Here is a 24,103-nt window from a genome sequence, read left to right as displayed (position 1 = left end):
AGGACCGACTTAATAAAAAACATAAATTAGCAGGCCTGCATTGTCCTTGCCTTTATGCTGACATTATTCCTGGACAACTCAGTAAAAAAAAAGATAAAACAAGTGGTGCAGTGTCACTGCAGCACTGTCACAGAATCTCGTCAGTGTTGTGGTCTGTGTAGAAGGCATTTTTACACTTCTGACAATCCCTGAGGAAACTACCGTGCCATAGGTTTAGAATGAGGTCATATAAACTACACCCAAGCTGTAAAGGATAGAGAATGCTGAACATGTTTGGTATGTACTGTCATCCGCTCAACGTCGCCTCAGACACTAAGCCTTCAATAAATCTTTGAGTACAAACACCTGACCCTTCCTTTTGTTGGTTTCGTGCCAAGCCCCAGAGAAGTGCACTTGGCTGTAAATAGAGGCCTGTACTTGACATAATTTCCTTTATAACACATACTGGTGCTGGGCGGCACGGTAACATGATGGGAAGCAGGGTCCTTTGTTTGGTTCTGACCTTGGCATCCATATGCATGGAGATTGCATGCTCTCTCCACAGTCACATGGAGATTTTCCCTCCCATTCATCGAAGGTATGCAGTTTAATTTTTGTTTTAAAGTTTTCTAAATTGTGCATTGCTCTGTGGTGCTGGCAGTTATGTGGTCCCAGTATGCTCCATATGCCCGGTGCTTTGTGGATAGGCCCTGAATTGCCATGACCTTCATTAGAAAAATAATGATAATGGATCTACAGGGTTTAGTTTTAAGCACAGATTTATTTCACTGACTTAGGGCCTTTGAAAGAGATGGAGTGATCCATTGTTTTCCTTGGAACATATGTCTAGTCAGGTTTTCTTCTGAGCTGTTTAGCTTTCCTTTAGAGTCCAAGAGACAAGTCCCTGCCTGGCCAGTGGAGGCTATTATCATTTGGAGACTGAGCAAGAAAACTTCTTCAATAGGAAATTGCTGATATTCTCCAACCTAGATTTATAGCTTCCTATAACCAGGATTTAAAAAATATTTTCTTGGTCTCATGTTTATTTTATTTGCATCTGTTGTCATCCATCCATTATCAGAAAGGAGATTATTATTATTATTATTATTATTATTATTATTATTATTATTATTATTATTATTATTAAAGATGTTTCCTGAAACCTACAGTATCTTGGAAGCATAGGGTACAAGGCAGTATTGCATCCTGGAATATCAGTACTTAGCACGCATAATTAAGAGACAATTAAGAGACACTGATTAAAAGCCATTTTTTTAAACATGGAAAAAAAACATTAGAACCAAACTGGAACATAGAATTTGAGATACATGCAAACTCTGGTAGTCAACAGCTTTGAGACAGCAACACTGATCTGTCCTCCAAAGCTTAGATATGGATAAAAAACAAACAGCTTTTTTTCTGTGCATCTGCTTATTTAAGCCTTTCACACTAAGAGACAAAGGTATCATACAACAAGAAGAAAAAAACGCTTGAATCATGTTTTTTTTGGCATCTGGTGTTTTACGAATGAACTGTGCTAAATCAAACACTCTGTAATTGAAGTCTGGCATAAGACATGCTTTTATTGCCAGAGCATTTCAGCTTTCATAAAAGTAATAAAAATACTTTGTGAAAGGAAAATATCAGAAATAAAATTATTCCATTGCTTGAAGCTATTTTCACAACATTTGGAATGCCTTACATCAGCAATTTTTATACCTTTTTTGGCAACTTAAGGAAGTTAGGCTAGGGTTCTTTAACTTTATTCATCTGAAATCTGGTGCTCGGAAAGCCCACAGTGAATTAATCAAGGGCTTGTGTTTGGCCTTACTGAGGTCTGCTAATGTTTATGCACATTGTTTTAAATTGGCATTTTTTCATGCTGCAACTAAAATAAAATGTCTTCCCTTAATGTTTTTTTTTTGCAATATAGAAGGGTTTTACATACTGTAGGTTTTTCCAACATCATGGAAACAGGAAGCTGTAAAACCAATGTAAACACTTAAGATATTAATAAATCAAGACCACGACATTTTACACTTCAGCTGACATGCTAAGTTAGACTCTTTAAATTGTTAAATTTTGACATTTAATAGGAAAGATAAAAACATAAAAAGGTTACAGAGGAGGTCATTTGGTCTTTGTAGCCCATCTGGTAAAATCTTGCTAAGATCAAAAATAAGATGATTCATATTATGCTTAGTTCACTTTTGCCTCCTGTAACAGAGTTGTTGCTACACAGAATCTGATGTGTCTGAAGGCCTGCTGAGAAACTTTTTATTATGGAGGGTTTTCTAATATGTCTGTGCGGGTTAATTGGGGAGGTTTTCTGTGTCTAGCAAGGGCCATCAGAAGGTAGACAATGAGGTTTAATTTAATTTCTAAAATTAAAGTGCTAAATCTGTGATCTGACCTTTCCATTGCTTCCTAGCTATACATGCAAAAGAAAGGCTCCAAAGGGAGGAAATTGGTTTACAAGCAATCTTTTTAGAAAGTGGAGGGAGCTCAATTTTAGGCCTGGAATTAACATCCAGCATTGTGAAGGAAATAAGCATGCTACAACTGTTACTTGCAGGCATAAATTTGATCAAAGGGTAGTAAATCTGTCGGGCACACAGATGAGATCTTTCAACAACAAGAAAAACTTGACTCATTTAAAATATTATCTGTGCATGTACTGGACTCATATATTCTGAGGGAAAACTTGGAAATGTAACAATCAGTAAATCTTTTGTTGTTCTCTTTTATACAGGCCTTAAACAGCTTTACGAAAAGAAAAGTGGTCTTTCTTTAACATCAGGACTGCTCTCTCCTGATTGTTGATGCAGGTAGGAAACACAGAGATCGTCAAACTGTGAATCACCAGAATAGAATTATAACATTTTGAGGAATTGCTTTTCTTTATGAACATTTCAAAATCACTTTTTTATGTGCCAGTGTTGCAATTCACTCAAAGGTGTATCTTTTTGATCAATTATTGATGCACATAGGAATGATAGATCCCCTGAGACCATGACTGTTTTCAGTTGTAGTCATCTCCAATTCAGGCATGTTTCTGTGTCTAGGGAGGTGATGTTACAATAGATGCGTCATCCTTATTTAAAGAACACTGTAAGATGGACTGTTCTTATCATTATCATATCCTAATTCTGAAAAACAGAGTTGTTTGCACTGGGCACTTTGTGTATGTAAATATTTCCTCCAGCACATTTCAATCATCAGTGTAATCTTTGCTGGGTAAGGCTATGTTTCTCCATTTATAATTCAAAATTAGTTAAAATTAAGTTTACAATTTGTTAAAAATTGCATTATATGAATTTGTAAATGGTAATTCGTGGGGTTTTCACACACAGTGGCATTTGCTTCTCAGAAGCATGTAGTTTATGATTCTTAGGAGAAATAAATTCAGTTGATCTTAGGATTATTTTGCTTAGAATTGAGACTTTGAGCAGTTAATTCTGAATGTGGCTAATATCACCCTCTGCTGTTACCCTGAAGAACGGGTTTGTAGAGAGTGTCATGAAGTACTTCAAGATTATTTCTAATTTATGTTCCCGAAAAGCAATAACTCTCTTCACCTGTCTAGGAGGCCATGCAATATTTAGCATCTCATTTTCATCCCAGGCATCCTTCATATTTCAACTCTGATGAATAGTCTTGAATTTTAACCTTTGTCCTGCTTGATGGTTTGCTGTGACAGAGAATTGTCCAGTGTGTAATATTTTGGATTGAACATTGTGTGCTTTTTTTTAAAGCTCATTTTTGTTTCTGTCCATTCATATGAAAATAAAAAGATCTGTTTCATTCTCATTATTTATTTTTACACCTTTCTCTTTATTATTCAGTCTTTTTTCCATTTGTGATATGGTTTCCCAGTTTTTCTTAATGGGGGTTAATTGTTATGCAGATAAAAACAGAAAGATTGAGATTGAAAAAGAGATGAAATTGTATAGGCCAGAAACTCCTGTTCTACGTTAGTATTCAATGTTATAACGGTCCTCACATGTTTGCCTGAGCTTCCTGTGATTATACAAAAGCCTTTTACAGTATAGCTAAGAATACAAATGCACATGAAATATTGCATAAAACTAAGACATTTTGCACCTTCTAAATGCAAAGGTTTTGTGAAATTAGAACTTCTATAGAGGAGTACATACAGTGTATTGCAGTGCTTGAACAGTGTGGTTTGTGGTGTCATCACTGAGTAGACACTGGTGCCTTGGGGTCATAGCTGCATTGATTGCTTAAGTGATCCTGCAGTCCCCTGTACTAAGCTGCAATAGTGGCTCTAAAGGCCTTGTTACAGTAGATGTCACATCGCCTTCACTATATTAAGGTTTAAGGAGTACACATGGTGATGTCCTACTAACCTGCAGGGGGGATTACTGGGGGCACAAGGAGGTGAGTGATAAAAGATGAGGTTTGACTTTCCCTGGTAATGTATATCTCTGTAGTAGAAATCGTGGCAATTTAAACTGAACCTAACTCCTCCTTTTTTCTTATAGATCACCTATAAAGTAGATATCTGCTAAAAATCATTTCTATTGGATTTTAACTTTATTTTCTCAGCTCTTAATTAAATGCAGAATACAATACAAATTACCCTCTTTACTTTTAAATGTTACCAGTCACCAATAGGAACTCAGCCTTACAGTAGTAAATTTTGTGGTACTGTATACTGTAGTTAAGATTTTATTTAAATCCACTGAATTATTCTTGTAAGCAGTTCCAAAATCCCTGGTCTGCCTCTGGGTGATGTTGTTTCTGGACACTGGGACCAGATACAGTATGTGGATAGAACATCTTATTGAACAAAATAATATTTGATTAGAATATAAATGGATAAACATTTGTTTTGGTTAGTTAGAACACCTTAGGTACCAGAGGACAAGTTTTTGCTAAATACTGTATGATTTTTGAAACACTCCACTTGTACTCATTCTTCAGAGGAGATGGAAGGCAAGAGAATAAATATAACCCACAAGGTCTTATCCTCATCTCTCATAAAGTGCCTCTTACTCCTTGACATCTAATCTGATGAATCACTGGATAATCAAACATCCACCATTAACACTGAAATCTTCTAATGTACAGGAACATTATAGGATGTACTGTAATTCTTAACTTTTTAACTAAATTACTACTTTTCTTCTTCATCTGCTTTATGTAATTTAGAATTGCAGTATTTTTATCTATCAAAAACTGTTCTGAAATCTTGCAGATTGACAGTCAAGATACTGTGGGTCTCTACATTTCCCTTTGCATGTGGTAATGTATTTAAGAATGGGTTCAGATCATGTGGTCTTTTGACAAAATAAAATGAAAACCATCAGAAAACAGTTTAATCATTTAACTCGAGGATATAATTTAAAAACCCCAAAATTATTTAATTTTAAGTTAATTTCTTTAGATATTATGCTAAGTCTGGTCTGAAAGACATGTTAAGGAGATTTTAAAAAAAAACGTTTTAAACTGAATTTCTTCAAATCTAATTTATTACTATGCATCAGCAGAACATTTTTGGTTTTCACAAGAAGTAGAAGTCATTGACAAGGGAAATTGAAGAAGATTTAATCATCATCAGAATGGAACACAGTAATCAGGAAGCAATAACTGTGACAGGCTGACAGCAACAGTAGAATAGGATGTATACAATGAGCACTGATCAGGTTGATACCAAAATTGATCAAATGTGAAAAACGGTCAGAGCAGATGATTGTTACTTATTACTGAAGTACCTTCAGTTCTGGTTTTAAAATACAGTAGTTCATGTTCTTGCCATACAGACACTTTTGTTTTGAACAAAATGCAGTAGGTCATGTTTAAGGTATCTATCCATTTTCTAACTGTACATGGTCCAGTACAGGGTGTTGGCAAGCAGTGGGCACAAGGCAGGACACACCCTGGATAGGACTCCAGTCCGTCACAAAACCCACACAGACACTAACACAAACAAGGAAACACACTCTCACCAGGGCTTTTTTCTCCGGAAGTTGATTAACCTATCAGTATGTCTTTGGACTGTGGAAGGACAACAGAGCACCTGAAGGAAACCCATACGCACATGTGGAGACCAGTTAACACCCCAGGAACAGAACACAGGGCCCCAGCAGTGTGAGGCAGCAATGCTAACCACTACACTGTGTGCCTCTTATAAGGCATGCAATAAATAAAAAATAAATCCCTTATGTCATGGAAAAATAACCTAATTCTGAATAAACGTGGCAACCCACTGTTGTTTGCTTTATAGATGAATACACTTGAAATTAGTCTTTTAAGTTGTAAAGCATACATTATACAGTATTACAGCATTCTGAATATAGATGTACATTAACAGTAATTGAATCTCCATTAAGGCAATTCTACAGATGTACATATAGAAAAAAGAAGAAAAATGATCCCAGGACAGCTATAAGGGAATGTTTAAAATTTATTAAACATTTAACATCCTTCTTTCTGAACTTATCGATCCAAACCTTTAAGTATAGCATTTCCAATATACAGTGGGAAAAGTAATTCACAACAGATTAGACAGGACAATTAAGGTTTATAATATGTAATAAGACAACCTAATAAAACATTGAATGAGGAATTAAAAAACACATTTTTTACAGAATGAAAACAAAAAACGGCTTCAGCTAGCTTATGAATAACATCAGTTTTGGAACTGATTCATTTTGTTAATAAATGTTAGAATTAATTGTAAGTAATCTGCAAATGTGTTCTATCAGAACATCAAGATGATGAAGCATAAAATGAAAAGGTTCCAATTTTTTCCAGGTAGATTTTAAACATGAAAATACACCGGGGTATAAAGCACCTATACTCTATGGTAAGTGAATGGACACAGAAAGACTGCTGAAGTGCAGTTTTGAAATCTCTAATTAAAAAGAAAATCACTGATGGCCTTAATAGAATCCCTGTTGTATTTATTTATAATTGTCAGTTCAATTAATTAAATCTCATTAACCCTATTTCAATAACCACTATGTGCATCATTGCTAGCAAACTACCCTAGCCATGGACAAATGATGTGCTTTTAATCAGGTCCAGGCTCAGTTGTCATGGCAACTGCTTCAATACAACTACCTAAGAATGAGTGACTAATAGTGTCATAAAATGATGCAGTATCATGATGCAATTATAATGAATGCAATGCAATAAGAAAATAAAAATGGTCATGTAATATGTTCTTAGCAAAGAAGGCAGGGGAACGTTTCATTAGTTGTATTTCCAACAAAAAAATGTGTTCCTTCAAGAATAAATGGAATGGTTTGGGAGTCCACATAGTGTTTGTGTTATGATAAAGCTAAGATTTACCTAAAAGTTTGTTTTAATTAATCCCCCTACAGCTGTCCTAATGCAGAATCTTTTTAAAGCAACTTAAATATTTAAAGAGTTGCTTTGGCCTTTTGAGGAGTCATATAGCAATAAAGTTGTTTCTCTGAACATTGCAATTTCTATATTAAACTGGCCTTGAGTAGTGCATCCATTCATACATTATCAGCATCAATTAGACCAGTACAGGGTTCAAGTGAGCTCAAAGACAGTGGCTACAAGGCAATATACATTTTGAACAGGGACATCCATCACAGTACACACACATGTGTATGAAAGACAATTTTGAGATGTCAGTTAATCATTAAGCACATTTTAAGACTGAGGGAAGAGATCAGACCACATAGACAAAACCCACACAGCCACAGGAAACCATGCAAACTCCACACAGAAATCTCCCCTTGCTGGAATCAAACCCAAGGCCTCATAACTGAGAGGCAGCTGTGCTAATCAACAAACCCCTGTCCCACCCAGTACAGCATTTTATTTTCTTCAACTATAGTTTTGTTAGCTTGATCAGTGAAATTTTAAGGACTGTGCTTCATCTAATTTTTTCCTACCATGTGGATATATCAATGCAGGGCAGCTCAGCCGCCATACAGATTATCTTAGAATGGTGTTTCCTTATTAACTTCAAGGACCTGTGAATTGTCATGTCATGTCATTCACCAAACCACTTTATACCATACAGTGTTGTAGGAAGCTGGAGCCTACCCAGCAAGCAACGAGCGCAAGGCAGGGTACACCCTGGACGGGGTGCCAGTCCATCGCAGGACAAGTGCAAGCCAATCATACATGGGGACAATTTGGAGGCCTCAGTAAAGGCCAAGGGGGGAAATTTGGCCTAGACACCGGGATAACTCCCTAGTCTTATCGAGAAAATGCCCAGGGATCTTTAATGACCACTGAGAGTCAGGACCTTGGTTTAACATCTCATCCAAAAGAAACGGCGCCCACTACAGTATAGCATCCCCGCCACTATACTGGGTATAGTATAGCATTGCTGCCTTGTAGCGCTGGTGCCTTAAGTTAAATTCTGGATGTGGGTGCTACTGTATCTATGTTGAGTTTGTATGTTCTCTTCATGTTAATGTCAGCTTCCCTCGGGTGCTGGGGGTTTTCTCCCACAGTCCCAAAACAGACTGGTAGGTAAATTTGCTGCTGGGCAAACTGTCCCTGCTGTGAGGGAATGTGTGCATGCCCATGTCTGTATGTGCCCTGTGATGGACTATAATTCTGTCCAGGGTGTATTCTGCCTTGTGCCTGTTGCATGCTCAGGCTCCACCACGACCCTGTATTAGGTAAAGTGCTTATAAGATAGATGGATATCAAGAAGTATATTTTTAAGGTGTTTTATTAAACATTAACAAATATAATTTGGACTCTCCTTTAATAAATCCATAATAGTGCAACTGTCTGGTGTATTTCATAGTTAAGCCTTAGTCTTTCCTGTTTCAACGTGTTTTTTTGCATACCCTTCTTCAGTTTTTCAGAAATATCGTCCCAAAGATCTGCAACAGAGCCAACTGCTCCAGGGAGAGTTTTCATAGTATATGATTAATATTGCGTGTAAATCAGGCTGTCAATGGCTGTAGTCCATGGAGAACAAAGAAAAGATTAACTACACAGCTCATAATTTTTTAAGTCTTTTCAAGCTTTTTTGTTCTTCAGATCAATAACCCTAAGCCTGGTAGTAAAATGTTTTGCCTAGGCATCTGTCTCATTATTTCAATTTAATAGAGAAGGGGCATCTATTTTAGTCAAAATATTGAGATTATATATCCATAAACACACAACTAAGTGTCTCAGAATTTAAAGGGATTATCTGTCTAGGTGGAATTTAATCAAATAAAACATCTGTTTTAAGAATGGGTTTTGGATTTTTTAAAAGAAAAAAATAAATGTCGCTTTTGATTGCTTAAAAAACACCACAGTTGAGGACATCTGCTATTTGTTACAAACAACTGATGTGTGATCAACATCTGTCTGGACAAATGTGTCAGTTTTCTTACTTTGTTCAGTGTTTCTGAATAATGCAATGAACAGAATTTCACAGCCCTTTGTGTAATAAACTGCTTCCTGTTCTTAGTTGTTGCACTTAGTTCTCCTGTTTCACACTTCACTGTTCAAATAGAAGAAGTTCATTGGCTTGACTTTGTCAGTGCCTTTGAGTATTTTGAATACTTGAATTAGATCCATTCAAGTATATAGTTGAATATATTTACTCTTGCATTGTACAACTTTAAGGTAACATTGTTAGATTTAAACTCAGTTTTAACTATATATTGAAACATTTTTATTGCATTCCTATGGTACATTGTTTAGAAGACCTATATTTACATTAGAGGTCTAGGTCTTTTGTGTTAACCTTATTATATTTATATATTCTATATATTACGGCAACACCCTTATTGTATTTATAGTTTGACTGTGACTTGCATGTAACTCTCTTCTATTCTTATCTACATTAAATGTCATCTGCTAGGTGGTAGTCAGTCTTTAATCTCTCTCTGATTTTTGTTTTGGCTTCTATAGTGTTTGATACTGTCTTTTCCTGTTCTGGTATCTGCAAACATGACTAGTTTATTAATTATATGTTATTTCGGTAATTGGTATGATAATTAAGAACAGCAGTGATCCAAATACAGTCCCCTGTGGTACTCCACTAACTACATTACTGCAGTACAGGAATTTTGTACTTAGGAGGGAGCAATATTGCAGACAAATGGCAAATGAGTGGGTGAAATGGACATAGGAGACTTGTTATAATTAATTGATAGTGTAAAAGGATAGCTTTCATTCCACCCCCAGGATTGCACAGTTTATCCAAAAAAGCTAAACAACGACAATAGCCTCCTAAAAGGCATCCATTAAAAGCTGTCTGTGGGAAAGCAGCAAACATATTTAACAGTTTTAAGGATTTTATTTTCAGTTTATTATTAAAAAAGATTGACCACTTTAGAGATGTAATATGTACTCCTCTGTACAATATATTACCAGCACTTTTATGTGAGCTCTTGAAAAACCATCATCTACTGCACAATTATAGCCACCTACTTACCATACAGTTGGGAGATATAAGGTACAACAATAAAGTTTGTGTGCACATTTCAAATCGTACTGCATATTACTTAGAGTGGGATGCTGAAAGAAAGCATGTCTGTCTTTGGTAATATGTTGCAAGACATACAGTGCTCCCTATATTGTCTGAGCCCTGTCTTTAGCCCAGAACAGTGCCACCCCCAAGACAGTGGAGAATTCCCTACCCCCCAGACAGTAGAGAATTCCCTACCCTCCACTTGAATCAAAATCCAGGTCCCAGGGAGGTGATCTGTATCTTAATGCCAAATGAGCCCTGATATACCAGGTGGCTTGATGAATTGGTGTACTGTAATATTATTTTTCCAGACCCCTGTCCCTCCTTCACGTACAGTAGTTTAACCTCCTTATTTATTCCAATTATTAGCAGGCATTTTAAAAGGAGAAAACCAGAGGGCTACAACGTGCAATCACACAAGTGCAATTATTAACAATCTTCTGATTATTGTTCTTTCCACTCATTCTATGGAACAAAGTTTAAGAAGCTGTGGAAAACAGGGATAATTGGGTGCATAATGAAGCTGTTAATTTTTTTTTGCATTCAGCAGTTCGATTACAGCATTCTTTTCCACACAATCACAGAAGTAGGGTCTCCTTTGGAGCCTTGATGACTCAAGATAGTGACTCCAACCGTGTAAGTGCAGCTTTCTCCGAACCTTTTACCCACCCCCAGCCGGGTTACTTCACCATTCATTTCTTCAGAGTTGAATTGTTTACGCCTTCTGAGCTTGGCTTGCGCAGCGCGGTAACTTGCATCTCCTTTTTCCCCTGCCGAGACAAGCGCCTGCTAACGAACAGGTAGGAAGCATTGTAATTAGATAACACTTTTATTACAGATTTTATGTTTAAAAATGTAATTGTAGCACATATGTTTTTAAAGGCTTTGTCTTTAATGTTTGTTAGTTTGTTACACTTTGCAGCGCACTGCTAACTTGTGCTACAGTAGTCGCTTATTGATATTTTTGAGGGTTAGAGAGGGACGGAGAAATCTTGAGTTTTTAAACCAAGAGCAGTTAAACAGATGTTCGACAGAATTAAGTAGTGGTTGCAAGCAATGCGCATTAAATTCACATTGCGAAGTATTCAAGACAAAAACGCGCTGTAAACCTTTATTTTTACCACTACATTTTTCTATCATACTATTAAATGAAGTAGAAGAGAGTGGAAGATTTGCATTTAAATGTGTTTTGCCAGCTGTACGCTTTAGACCGAATTAGTATTCTGTTTTTTAAATCATTAAAAGGACACGCAGAGATCAAACACTACTGATAAATAGTAGTGCAGGAGCTTTCCTTCATTGTCGTCCTCTAAAATTATGTCAAATTGTTTAAGCAATACATTTCGAAATCATAACGTACAGTTAAATGTATTGTAAACAATTATATTTTAATGGACTCGGAGATTTGTGATCCTCATTTCGATCAGTCCTCCCAGGAGTCTACTATGAAAGAGCATGTGCGGTTCAAAATACTTAAACGGCAACAGTTATGTGTAACCTTACCTCTAACAAAACAGCTCATGTAAACAATGTAGGGAAATAGAATAGAATAGAGATCGTTAAGCAATCTGCAGTGTATTCCTGTTGAGTCCTGTGTCTTTATCTTTTTCTACTAGTTTGATGATTTTTATATGGATTTTCCGTCATCACCACTTTTACCTTTTAACAACATTGCGTCTTACAGTACTTGTATATACAGTACAGTGCTTACATCAAGATAGCTGTTACTCTTCATCTGATAGAAATGTTATCTTACTCTCTAGTCTAATGCTCTTGAAGTTTCTGGAAATGCAAGCAAGGAAATGTAAAATTGAATTATACCGAGCATCAAAAACAAACCACTTAGCCTTGTGAAGATGTGGCAATCAGGAAAATGACATTTTATTTGTCACAAGTGAACTGAGATTTTATTGAACAAACATGACATAGGTAAATTCATTATCCTGATTAACATTTGTCAACTGTGGAGGTCTACTGTAAATGCCACGGTCTAGCAAATGTGTGACTACTGCTGGAAGTGATATAAGCTGTGCGACTCGTGCTGTACACCAGCTTGCAGATGCTGTCTTACGGGACTCGTTTCCATTCCTCTCCTACAGCTGGAACAAATGTGGTCTCTGAGCCCTTGTTGCCACACATCATCCCAGCTCATTCCACAATTGTTTAGTTCTAAGGAGTTGGGAATCCAGTAGCGCAACTCCCTCTACACACACAGTTAGAATTAAAAAGCTGTTGGCACACGAGCCGCATGAGAACATGTGTTGTCTTGCTGTAATGTTGTTGCATCACAATGAGCCTTAAGGAAGTGCAGCAAGTGAGGTCCTATTGATCAATGGATCATCACGTATTCAGGTTGCTATCAATTGCTACAAGTGGAGTTCAGTAATGACTGGCCACTTCTGCTTAGACTCACGTTTGAACTTCTCTGTCAGTGGATTTTTTGTGCAGAATTCTACACACCTGTGCCAAGCTCTCTGATATCCATTAATTGCTTTCTTGATAAGTGGATCAGATAAGTTTCTTTTTGCATGCTTTTTTTCATGAGTTTCACAAAGCTTGACAATATGCACATTATGTGTGCACAATCAACTCTCAACTCTCTCACTAATGAGGTGATTTTATGTTTGTACAACAGTCATTGCAGTTAGTCATGAATGATCAGTTAGTCAACGTTGCATCCAAATTGCGTGATCAGTATCTAAAGTCTGCATACTTTATTTTCTTAAAACATGTTTAATGCCATATTATGGCTTTTATTTAGTCTTACATTGTGTGCACCTCCTTTAAATTTAGAAGTGTGCCTTTAGCTTACAATTTCTATTTTACCACGTTCATTACCATTTTTTTTAATTTAACCATCCTAAGCAATTCTGCATTGCAATTTCACTATTCTTCATTGTCATGTTGCCTACAAATAATTACATAATGAATAATGCATACAACAATTCAGTACGGAATTGACGTCATCACAACCTTGGGTTCATGGTGCATTTTTCTTCACAGCACTATCAGGAGAATTAACCTGAACAGTATCTTTGTAGTAACCATATGGTACTTCAGGTAATTCAATGCAGCAATGGAAAACTTCACAGAGATCAGCATATTAACTTCACATACATGTAATATTCAGTGGCTTTTAATCCACTGTTTAAACGTGACATATGTTGGTATTTAATCATAACATTCAGCTTAGTTTTGTTATTGAGTTGTATACCTTGTTTTTGTTAGGAACATTGCAGAGTACTTAGAGTACTATCAAACATGTTTTGATATAGGATGAATTTTTAATATGAAATATATGCATGCACTCAGAAAAGCCTTCCTGGAAAATATTCCCCAGATGTGAAAAGCCACTTGCCTGGTACTCATCCCTTATTATTACTCTTATTGTAACGTTTTAATAACACATAATGATTTGAGCATGTGAAGGTAGATTCTGGCAGTGTGTTCAATGAGAAAAGGTATCACAGCTGTTACCCCCTTCAGAACTTTTTCCCAGATTGAATATATAAAGAGCTGTGGGTTGTACTCTGTAGGCAAGGAAGACTATAGCCAGTGTCATTAGAAAATGTCAATGCAAGCTTTACATTCTCATAGGACAAGTATACTGTAAAACAGTGACTTGGGGATAGGATCTCATCTTTTGGAATGTATTCAACCGCGGTGCTTATTTTGTAGAAGCACAAATAAATTGTATTGGTCACTGTGTCATAGCGTTCGTCTAGAGTGAAATTGATTTTATTAACTCTGTCATGAATCATTAATTTTTGATGAAATGTAGAATCTTGATTCTGTTCCTTCTTCGATGTGCGCAGATGTGACATACTGTACAGTATATACTATGTTAATTAAATTGTCAATATTATTATCTGTTTAAATGGTCTTGGCTTTCTAAAGAAATAATTTCTGTATATTTACTTTAAGCATTTGAGGTTTCCTTGCAGTTCTTTGTTGAATTATTACTCTTTCTCTGTTTTTCAGTGAAGTCTAACTTCTGGAAAGGGATGTTTACCTGCAAGTAAAATGATGTAAGTATTGTCTCTTTTCTTATTATTCAGTGAAATGTTTCTACAAAAATACAGAAGAGTACAGTACTGTATGTGGTCAGATTGTTCTTTAGAGTCATTTTTAATTTAAGAGCATTTCAACTGTGTACAGCATTTGCAGCAAGTATTCATGTCTTAAAACTTGTCAATTAAACATTAATTGTATCTGGATCTTACAAATACTATAAAAGTGCAACCCTGGATTCAGCTAGGCGACATTTCAATAGACTAGAATACACAGTATTCTGGAAAGAAACTGTTACGGTTAAAGCCAGCTGTGCTGTATATAAAAAGAAAGATCAATTTCTGTGCAAAGGGGATTATCTATGGATTTTTACACATGCAAATTAAGCAAAAGCTTGTTTTTCTAATTCCATTTCACAGTTTTGAAAATGAGGCACTTAAAGATTTGAAAAAAAGGTGATCATGAATGATGCATAAGGCAATTATATGCTTTCAAAATATGTTATGAGATAGGGCATGACTGGAAACTGGCAGTATTTTGTTTATATATAATATTTGCTAACTTAAAGGTTGTCATTACAAACCATAATAAGACGCATCATAAAACAAACAGTACAAAGTGCATAAAGCCAATAATACAATATGTCCACTAGCATATGTTGATTATGCAAAATGCATGCTGATGCATTAATGAGAGTAATTGATTAACACATGGTTTTCATAAACCTTCTTAACCATAACGTGTAGATTAAGTCATGTAGAAGTTATTTCTGATGGAAAACAGGTGTTATAGTTTGAGATCTAATAAAAAAGTGTTTTAACTTACTATGGAGGCATGAATTAATATCAAAGCAGAAACGTCCAGAGCCCAAAGGACACTGATAGCCACAGATTACAGTGCAAGGCAAGCCTTACTGGGCTATATGTCAGGGGAAGAAATTGCACCAAATAAGATTGAGCACCAATTCAGTATTATCTCTATCTTTCAAATCTTTAATTTTCAGGCTTCTCTGCCTGCTTTTAGCCCATTAAGACTCCAGATTCTGACATTTCACAATAATGGTTAGTAAGGTACATTTTTGCAGCAACGTATTGTATGTCTGTATCTTTTTTAATGTGTGTCATGCGGTTTTCTGCTTTATATATTTCATGGCACATTAATTTTGCTGATATTTAGGGACTTTATTGCCAAGAATGTTTTGCTTGTAAAAATGTTTTATAGTATTCTTTCTGCTCCAAAAAAACAATTGCTTCCAAATGCTGTCTCTTCTACACTACCTTATATTTTGTCAATCTGTGCTCTTTCTAGTATAGTCAATACTGTATGTATAAGATAAGATCACTTTATTGGCCATATACAATTTCTTGAATTAGGAATTTGTCTTTTCGCATACCCTAACTTGCTCTCCATGAGACACACAGACAGGGAGAGAAGCTTGGGGTCAGATCACAGGATCAGCCATACAGTAGATACAGTGCTCCTGGAGCAGTTGGGGTTAAGGGCCTTGCTCAGGGGCCCAACTGAGTAGGATTCCTCTGCCGGCCACGGGATATGAACTGACAACCGTCCAGCCACAGACACAGATCCTTAGACACAGAGCCACCGCACCGCCCCCTATAGCATAATTTCTGTAAAACCTACTTTATTTCTGCGTGTTCAGGCACTCCTTATTCCAAGAGATCTGCTAATTGTTGAGACATAATGCGGTGTGTGTAACTATACTAGATTTCCACAAATGCTCAAAAATCAAAATTCACAGAACAACATTTTATCTAGATGAAATCAGAATTTTGGTCCAGTGAGAAGCTTCTTTCTTTATCCCAATGAAATTCTGCTATTGAGTATTGGGCTTGTCATAGGCATATCGGTTTAAGAGTTACTTTAATCTAATGTTCGTAATGAAGTTTGTTCACCTTAAAACTCTACCTGAAATTCAATGTATGTTTACAGTTTACAGTATTACAGTCTGAGCTGTGAATATAGTGCATGCTTAATTTAATTTTCTCTTTGCTCTCTAGACAACCTCTGGAAAAGGTGCTTTTGTTTGCTTACTTCATTGCAACTTTACAACATGGTAAGTGTGTCTGTCTCATGCATTTTAAATATCCAACTTCCTTGCATGTCAAATATGCAGCGCTCTGAGAATTTATTTTTGTATATGTCCTGCTTTCTAAAACAGCGTTTCTTTGGGATTATTCCCCTGTTAAATACCACCAATTATTAGTGCAACAGTTTGCACTGTAGTACTGACACAGCTGTGTATGTCAGGGGTCCAGCTCTGTGAGACAGCAATCCTAACCAGTGTGCTAGCCACCAAAAAGTGGCTGTGGATGTTTTCCAAATAATGTGGTGGACCTGCATTGATGATGATGATGATGATGATTATAATAATAATAATAATAATAATAATAATAATAATAATAAAGTTGTTGATGATGATGAGCTGTCTTTCTGTTTCGAAGTATTTCTCATGTTGCTTTGTCAATTTGTAAAGCTTATTTTGCTCTAAGTAATAAAAAAGTAAAGTATATCTGAAGCCAAAAAAATGATAAGTACAACAAAACAAATTGTTTATTGCTATAAGGAGGTATGACATTTTGTTGTCACCACTTATAGTTATGTCAGTGACTATGAAGCTAATGTATAGCTAAAATGTTCCACAGAGAAGGATTTCTGGTGCTTTTCAACAACTCCCATGTTTCTTGAGATGGAATTAATTTGAAACAATAATGGACTTTAGCTGTGGACACAAAATTGTAAATCTGTAGGGAAGTTTCTCTTTGAATGTCTGTTCATGGAGGATGATTCACTCTCAGTAGGAGGATGTGTGGGTCAAATCCCTGAAGAAAAAATTTAATAATCCACCTACAGTACTGTATATAATGTCCTGTTTTATTGCATTTATTGACACTGGAGAGTAAAGAGTATGTTCCAACATGCTCTTCTCCTGTACATGAAGCTTTTTAGATGTCTATCCAGTTTCTTTATAAACTATATTCATATCACATACACGTCTGGGTGTAAGTCCAGTACATACTGTAGATATATTGAGTCACTAAGCATAATCCTGCTATAACAAATCAAGTAAACTGGTAACTTTGTATTAAACATTATAGGTAATTTGTAACATTTGCTTCAGGTTTATTTTCACATTGATGAACTTTGGTCAATGCAAAAACTACAGTGTCTACGCTCATAGAATTAATAATTTATTAATGTTATATGTGCATAAGATATTTTCAGAAATCCTAAATTTTTTCTGGATCCGTATTAAGCCATGGGCAATATCATAGCTAGTGACTAGTGTGAATTTAATGGTTCTGACAGGCAACTCTACAGAAATATCACACCTGTCAATAAGCCTTATCCAGGAATACTGCTGGCCTCACAACTAGGTGATACTTACAGTGTTGTGGCTCTTCAGCAAAAATGTCTCACTTCTTGTGCCTTGGTAAAAAGTAAAAAGTATTTTTTTTTACATACTGCTCCTGACAATGCATTCATAGTGTTTAGCCTTGAAATTTATAATGTGACTAAGTCTTTCTTGTAAGTGCCAAGGGATGCTGCAAATGGATGACTATTCAGTTTGAATTGAATAATAAATAAAAATACGTTAACGATTGCAGGAGAGGTTCCTTGTGTTGTCACGAACCCAGCTCATTTATTGCTTGGACATTTTTTTCTCTTGAGTGAATAAAGGCTTGTCACCTGTGTTCTCCACTTTCTGTGGATTTGACATGCTCTGTGTGCAGTAACTAAAGACATTGTAAGAAACAATTAAAGTCTGGATGTGATGTTGAAACTCTGTTTGGGTTTCAGATGTTGTAGCTCCGATTTCTACAGATGGACCATTTAGTTCATTTCAGGGCTGGCCTTCAGAGTTTGCTTTGTGCTGCAGCCTGCCTAACAATGAGCAAGGACACATGGGTTTCACTGAAGAATGGTCAGATAGTGAACAGAGTTTGAACTCAAGCATTGGAGGGCTGGCAGAATTAGACTACGAAAATGCAACCCAGTGCTGCATGTGGCCTGACAAAAATCATACAAGATCTCAGAGTGAAGACAAGGAAGCTGAAGGTAAGACAACTTAATTAATTTCCTTACAGGCCCAGGATATCATTACAGACCTGGAAGTCCAACAAAAAATAATTTTTGGACCTCATCTGGAAATTCTCAGATTCTAATGAATATACCGTAAAACAAATACTCCTGCATATGTGGTTAACAACTGTATGCCTCACTCTGTTTTCCACAAGTGTATAGTTATTAGTTGTATACTGAGACACAACCTCAAAACAGCACAGCTCTTCAAAGGAACATTTGTATTTTCAAATTTTAACATTCTTCTTTGAGTTAATTATTTTTAAACATTGTTTGTCGAATAATGCAGTCCATGGAACTGACTCAAGAGTATTGACATTTTGGTTTTGTAAGCAAAATTATTAGAGGACATTAGAAAAGTACTAGAAGAACTTAATGCCCATTAACCAGTGAGTGCTGATTTTCTATGAGGGAGAATTTCGGGGACAAGGCAACAACCTCTTTTGACCTTCCAATGAGAGAAAAATCTGAGCTTCATAACAAGGGCAAAGGTCACTCTGGCAATGTATGAGAAAAATTATCTCTTGCAGTGAGCTGTTCTGATCTCTTGCCTTAGCTTTGAGGTTCTTTTCTCACATCCTGTTTGCAGTCAAAACAGACATGTTCATTAAATAACAGGTTATCTGAACTTGAAGCACAGTTAAAATGTAACACAAGTAATTTGTTTTTCTTTTGTCTTCTTTGAGCTGTTAATTTGTAAATGAAAATGGCAATGGCATGTTCCTAATAAGCCCCTTGCAGAAAATGCTGGTAATTTAATTTAGCCTTGGAGTGTGTTGAAGCTAACATGTTAATTGAATTTCTTTCAGTTTTCTGTTTGAACATCCTGTGCTGGGTTGATGGAAACCTGGAACATTTAATTTGTAATCTGAAGCCACACACAAAATATCCAGACAGGAGCAGGTTCCTTACAATTAGGCTGCGGTATTCATTGTAAGTATTGGGTTTCTGTCTGGCTCTTCATTTTCTGGGTAATATTTCTTTTTAATATGTTCACTTTACCTTTCATGAAAATTATATGCATTGTTAGTGTTTTTTTACATTTTGTTATGAAAAGGTTTTTGTTTTATTCATATATATATTTGAAAGAACAGTGTAGAAATATGTAGGTTCTTTGTCTGCTGTATGGCATTCCTGCGTTCTTGCAGTCTTGCACCATTAAATAAGACTCAAATAGATCTGTTGCTTAAAATTCAGAATGGAATACCTATGGGAAAAGCTCTGATGCATCCTTTAGGAGTGGTTCTAATAATAATAATAATAATAAAATAATAATAATAATAATAATAATAATTGCTTATACTTATATAGCGCTGTTCTGGACACTCCACTCAAAGCGCTTTACAGGTAATGGGGACTCCCCTCCACCACAACCAATGTGCAGCATCCACCTGGATGATGCGACGGCAGCCGTAGTGCGCCAGAACGCTCACCACACATCAGTTATCAGTGGGGAAGAGAGCAGAGTAATGTAGCCAATTCATAGAGGGGGATTATTAGGAGGCCATGATTGGTAAGGGCCAATGGGAAATTTGGCCAGGACGCCGGGGTTACACCCCTACTCTTTTCGAGAAACGCCCTGGGATTTTTAATGACCACAGAGAGTCAGGACCTCGGTTTTACGTCTCATCCGAAGGACGGCGCCTGTTTACAGTGTAGTGTCCCTATTCTATTTAGTGTCCCTCCTTCTATTTCATAGGTTATGAAATAGAAAATGTTCTGTTTTTATAACAGATTGCTGTATATTAAGTGTTTTCTTTCAGATTGCTTTTCAGTATTATTATCTTTTAGCTCTGTTTTGCCAATGTAAAACCCAAGACCTTTTGGGCATGCATAAGAAACAAAATACTGCCATTATATACCGTACAGATTTATAGAATGGCGATTGGTTTAGCTGTCTTTCAGATTTGTATGCCAAACAGCAGAACTTTTACTTTCTCCCCAAGTCAAGTTTAAGATATTTTTCACAAGCTTTTTTATGCTGGAAAAGATAGAGATTTCCACAGAAATTCAGAAGCAAGTAGACTCAATGACTAATATTTGAGAAATACAGTAATAGCAATCCTGATGATATAAGCCATACTTTTAATGTACTGTATAAATAATGTTCATGTTATTCATGAAGTTAATCACATCATTATTATGCTGTACTTAGTGCTTTATCACAGCTGGTGCTGTGTTTGGCCTGTTTTTTTCATGTCAGAACCCTCACTTCAATGTGTAATTGTCCTGTCCTATAAAAAGCAAAGTCGTTTGAAGCCCTGCATCTCTCAGTTAATACGTGAGGTTTATCAAAAACCACCTGCAGTCTTTACTGATCTGTGCAGCTGTAAGTTAGTCCATAGAGGACTCTACTGAAGTCTGACTTTGTCTAAGACTGATAGATACCTGGGGTTTATTTTTAAAAAAATGTAACATCTCTGATTGTAAAAAGCGCTGGAAGTAATTTCCACTAACAAGATCCATCTACTGCTTTTGAAGCTCTGATAAATCACACAGGCTCCATGTTTGAAGTGGCAAAGATTGTAAACGTAAACACATAGTGGTATTTTATTTGTCTAAAAATGTAACATTGCCATGTTGAGTATTTATTTCGGGCTTTTTCATGTTTTCTTTCCTGTATTGCTGACCAGAAGAATTGAAAATGATTTACTATTTGCCTACTAAAACAGTTGATCTTGATATCCTTATATTTTTAAAATCCAAATATTCTGTATATATTTTAGGTCAGATTTTCACACAAGTGTTTCTTCTAAACAAAAAGAAGAGATTGTTTATGCTGCTGAAAGTAGCTGTGAAGGAGAGGACACCTTACGATGTGCTATACCTCTAAAAAGCCCGAATAGCACCTATACCTTGAGAGTTACAATCTCAGATGGCAAAAGAGCTATGGAATCACCAGCGATGCACATTGTCCCTGGAAATGTGGGTAAGTTATCATCATTTTGTTTAGAAAGACACAGTGTGTTTCTTTAATATTGCCTTAATTGGAATGTTATTTTGTGTTTGTTACATGTTATTCTTTAAAACACATTAGTGTTAGATATGTACACAATATTAACAATAACTATTGGAATAAGAAAAACAGGTGGATAAATATTCAATATTTTACTTTGTTGACACACTCCAGTGTTGTTGATTGTCAAGCAAACCATCAGAAACTGCCACACTGCCTCAAGGCTTAGTTTTGGCCATGTGACACATAACAGCATGGAAACCAAAGCTGTACAGTAGTTACTAAAGTTACTACTCCCTTTGACTGAAGGCAGCCTAACTTCAGAATTCACCCAGTGCTGTAAGTAAGACTCTGAGAGTCTGATATTATTGATAATAGAAGAGGTTGTGGAAGAAACTTGATGTCTCCAGAACTGGTGGCAAACTCCTGAGCATGAATTCTTTGTGTGACAGGTGACGATCATGTAGATATTTCAAGAAGACTGATCCTAGAAGTACAGGAGTCAGTGTTTTTTCCAGAACACTAAGATGCTCCTTAGCTCAAAATGGTCTCAGTAAGTGTGTAGCTACTTGCAAGCCACTGTGGCTGGCAGGAAACGATAAAACAAGGTTTGCCTGCCAAGCAATTATGTTGTAGCATGTTAGTGTGCTGCTGTATTAGGTAACATTTAATTTTTACCCAAAAGTTAATTATTCATGATGTGTGATTTGAATTGTATGTCCACGTTTTCCTTACCTTTCTTCTCCAGAAGTACACCATTCATTTGCCACCAAATTGTGCTGTGTTAGCAGTTAAATTAGAATGGTTGATATACAGTATGGCAATTTACTACATGTACAGTGTATCTGGTAAATCGCCACAGGGGTTGCAAGTCATTCAGCAGCACAGACTACATCAGCAGGACTAAAACGGCTGGTTATAGAAGACCTGAGATGCTCTTTTACCACAGTTCATCCCTGACAATATCCCCAATCCAGTCATGAACACACACTAAAACACATTTACTTCCTCAGTATATTCTTCTGGTCTTCTTAATGAAAAATGTCACCTCACCATTTGTTTGTAATACCCCCCAACAAACACCATGCCAAGCAAGAAATTTAATTGATTTGTACAATCTTGCACCTCCCACTCCTCGAATTCTCATAGTTTCCCCAAGAATCCCAGCTGGCAACTTCCAGATTACCCAGCTAAACACAGTTTTTGATGTTCATAATTACCTCCAGGTTAATCATGATTGTGTTGAAATAGAACCTTATTTCTGAGAGTTTATTTTGCCAACATTAGCCTTGTAAAAATGAGGCTTTGTTCTGAGGAGTTGATTTACAAGGGTGGACCCAGAGAAATGTGCATTAGATAACCCAAACATTATTCACGAGGATATAAAACGAAAGCACATTAAAAAAAAAAAAGTTAAGTGGTTTGAAGAAAGTTCACGTGGTGTACATCTCTTTATTGTGCCAGTGTTACAGACTGTATCCAGATTTTTAAAGAAATTAATAGCACATGTTCACTGCTGTTACTGTAAAAGGGCTTAGTGCATGATAGAGATTAGTGTTGTGGACCCCTGACTGCTGGTTCATAGGTTCAATTCTATGTGCAGGTAAGCTGCTGCTCTACTCTTGAGTAAGGAATTTTGCTGGGTAGTAGGTTAAAAAAAATGTAATTTTACTTTCATTCATGTCTGAGCCTGATGCGCTCAAGTGATTGTGTTGCACAAACACTCGTTAGATGAGAGTGTTGATTGGACATGGGTGATGATGTGATTTAGCCTGTTGCATTTCAATCCTGGTAAAAATGACTAGAGAAAAACACAGAAAGGAACCTGTACCCACTGCTAATCAAGGAGACTAGGGCTTTGTGCCAGTTTTAGCAACAGTGGAGCCATGTCTTCTTTAGCAATGAAGCAATGTTTTCTCATAGACTTTCCTGATGTTGGTAAGTGTGTTTCATATATATAGAATGATGCCCTAATTGTTGTGTTCAACAGACAAATGAATGGGGACATCTAAGTGTCAGATAGTGTGGACACAATCTAGGAAACTGCATGTGTAGTTATTGATGTTAATCTCACTGCATGGCTCTACATTGATCAGTTTTTGGGATCTCATTACCATTCCAGTGGGTGCATCCTGACTGCACAATGTTTCAACTGGACAACATGTGGTCAGGTCACTAGTAAAACAATTGAGATAGAAACTCACACAATTGCATCTGCAACCTGGCATTAAGTAAAGCATCACTGAAGTCCAGCTTGTACAGCCTGTTGATATGAAATGTTAATCAGCATAATGAATTTTACTGTACCGTATCTGTTTAAGAATGTCAGTTGACCTGTTGCAGAAGTTTTTTTTGGTCGTTTTCCTGATAATAACTTTGAATTTACTGCAGGTATTTCTAATAATCTGCATATATATAACAGCTGGCATTTATTAATGTGCAGCTGAGCTCAGTCCAATTATTTTTCATACTTAAACTACCTAACATTCTAACAGAATTTCTAGTTGTATGTTTTCTCCTAAAATATTTAGGATTTTAATGTCATGTAGAGTGTGTTCACATCATGTGGCTTTCATTAGCATTTCTGAATCTTTCTGTCAAGAACATTGTTTTACATTCCT

At 36.3% G+C, this 24,103-nt stretch overlaps 1 protein-coding gene across 4 annotated transcripts in view; it reads left to right on the top strand.

Annotated features, from left to right (window-relative positions):
- Positions 1-24,103, top strand: part of lepr (leptin receptor) — a 43,768-nt gene that overhangs the window by 5,580 nt on the left and 14,085 nt on the right. For 2 of the 4 annotated variants that reach the window (XM_088598561.1, XM_088598560.1), the window contains 6 exons: positions 2,732-2,807; positions 14,396-14,442; positions 16,444-16,499; positions 18,245-18,502; positions 19,336-19,459; positions 21,253-21,455. In XM_088598561.1, the coding sequence (XP_088454687.1) occupies positions 14,438-14,442; positions 16,444-16,499; positions 18,245-18,502; positions 19,336-19,459; positions 21,253-21,455 (646 nt within the window). In that variant the 5' untranslated portion in view covers positions 2,732-2,807; positions 14,396-14,437. Of the gene's footprint in view, positions 1-2,731; positions 2,808-11,031; positions 11,051-11,137; positions 11,215-14,395; positions 14,443-16,443; positions 16,500-18,244; positions 18,503-19,335; positions 19,460-21,252; positions 21,456-24,103 lie in introns of those variants that run through there. The other 2 variants (XM_088598563.1, XM_088598562.1) reach the window with 2 other exon arrangements.

The sequence above is a fragment of the Lepisosteus platostomus genome, chromosome 11 (genome assembly GCF_059453375.1).
Source record: "Lepisosteus platostomus isolate fLepPlt1 chromosome 11, fLepPlt1.hap1, whole genome shotgun sequence".
In the NCBI taxonomy this organism is placed as follows: Eukaryota; Metazoa; Chordata; class Actinopteri; order Semionotiformes; family Lepisosteidae; genus Lepisosteus; species Lepisosteus platostomus.
This window is presented reverse-complemented; position numbering and strand designations above follow the sequence as displayed.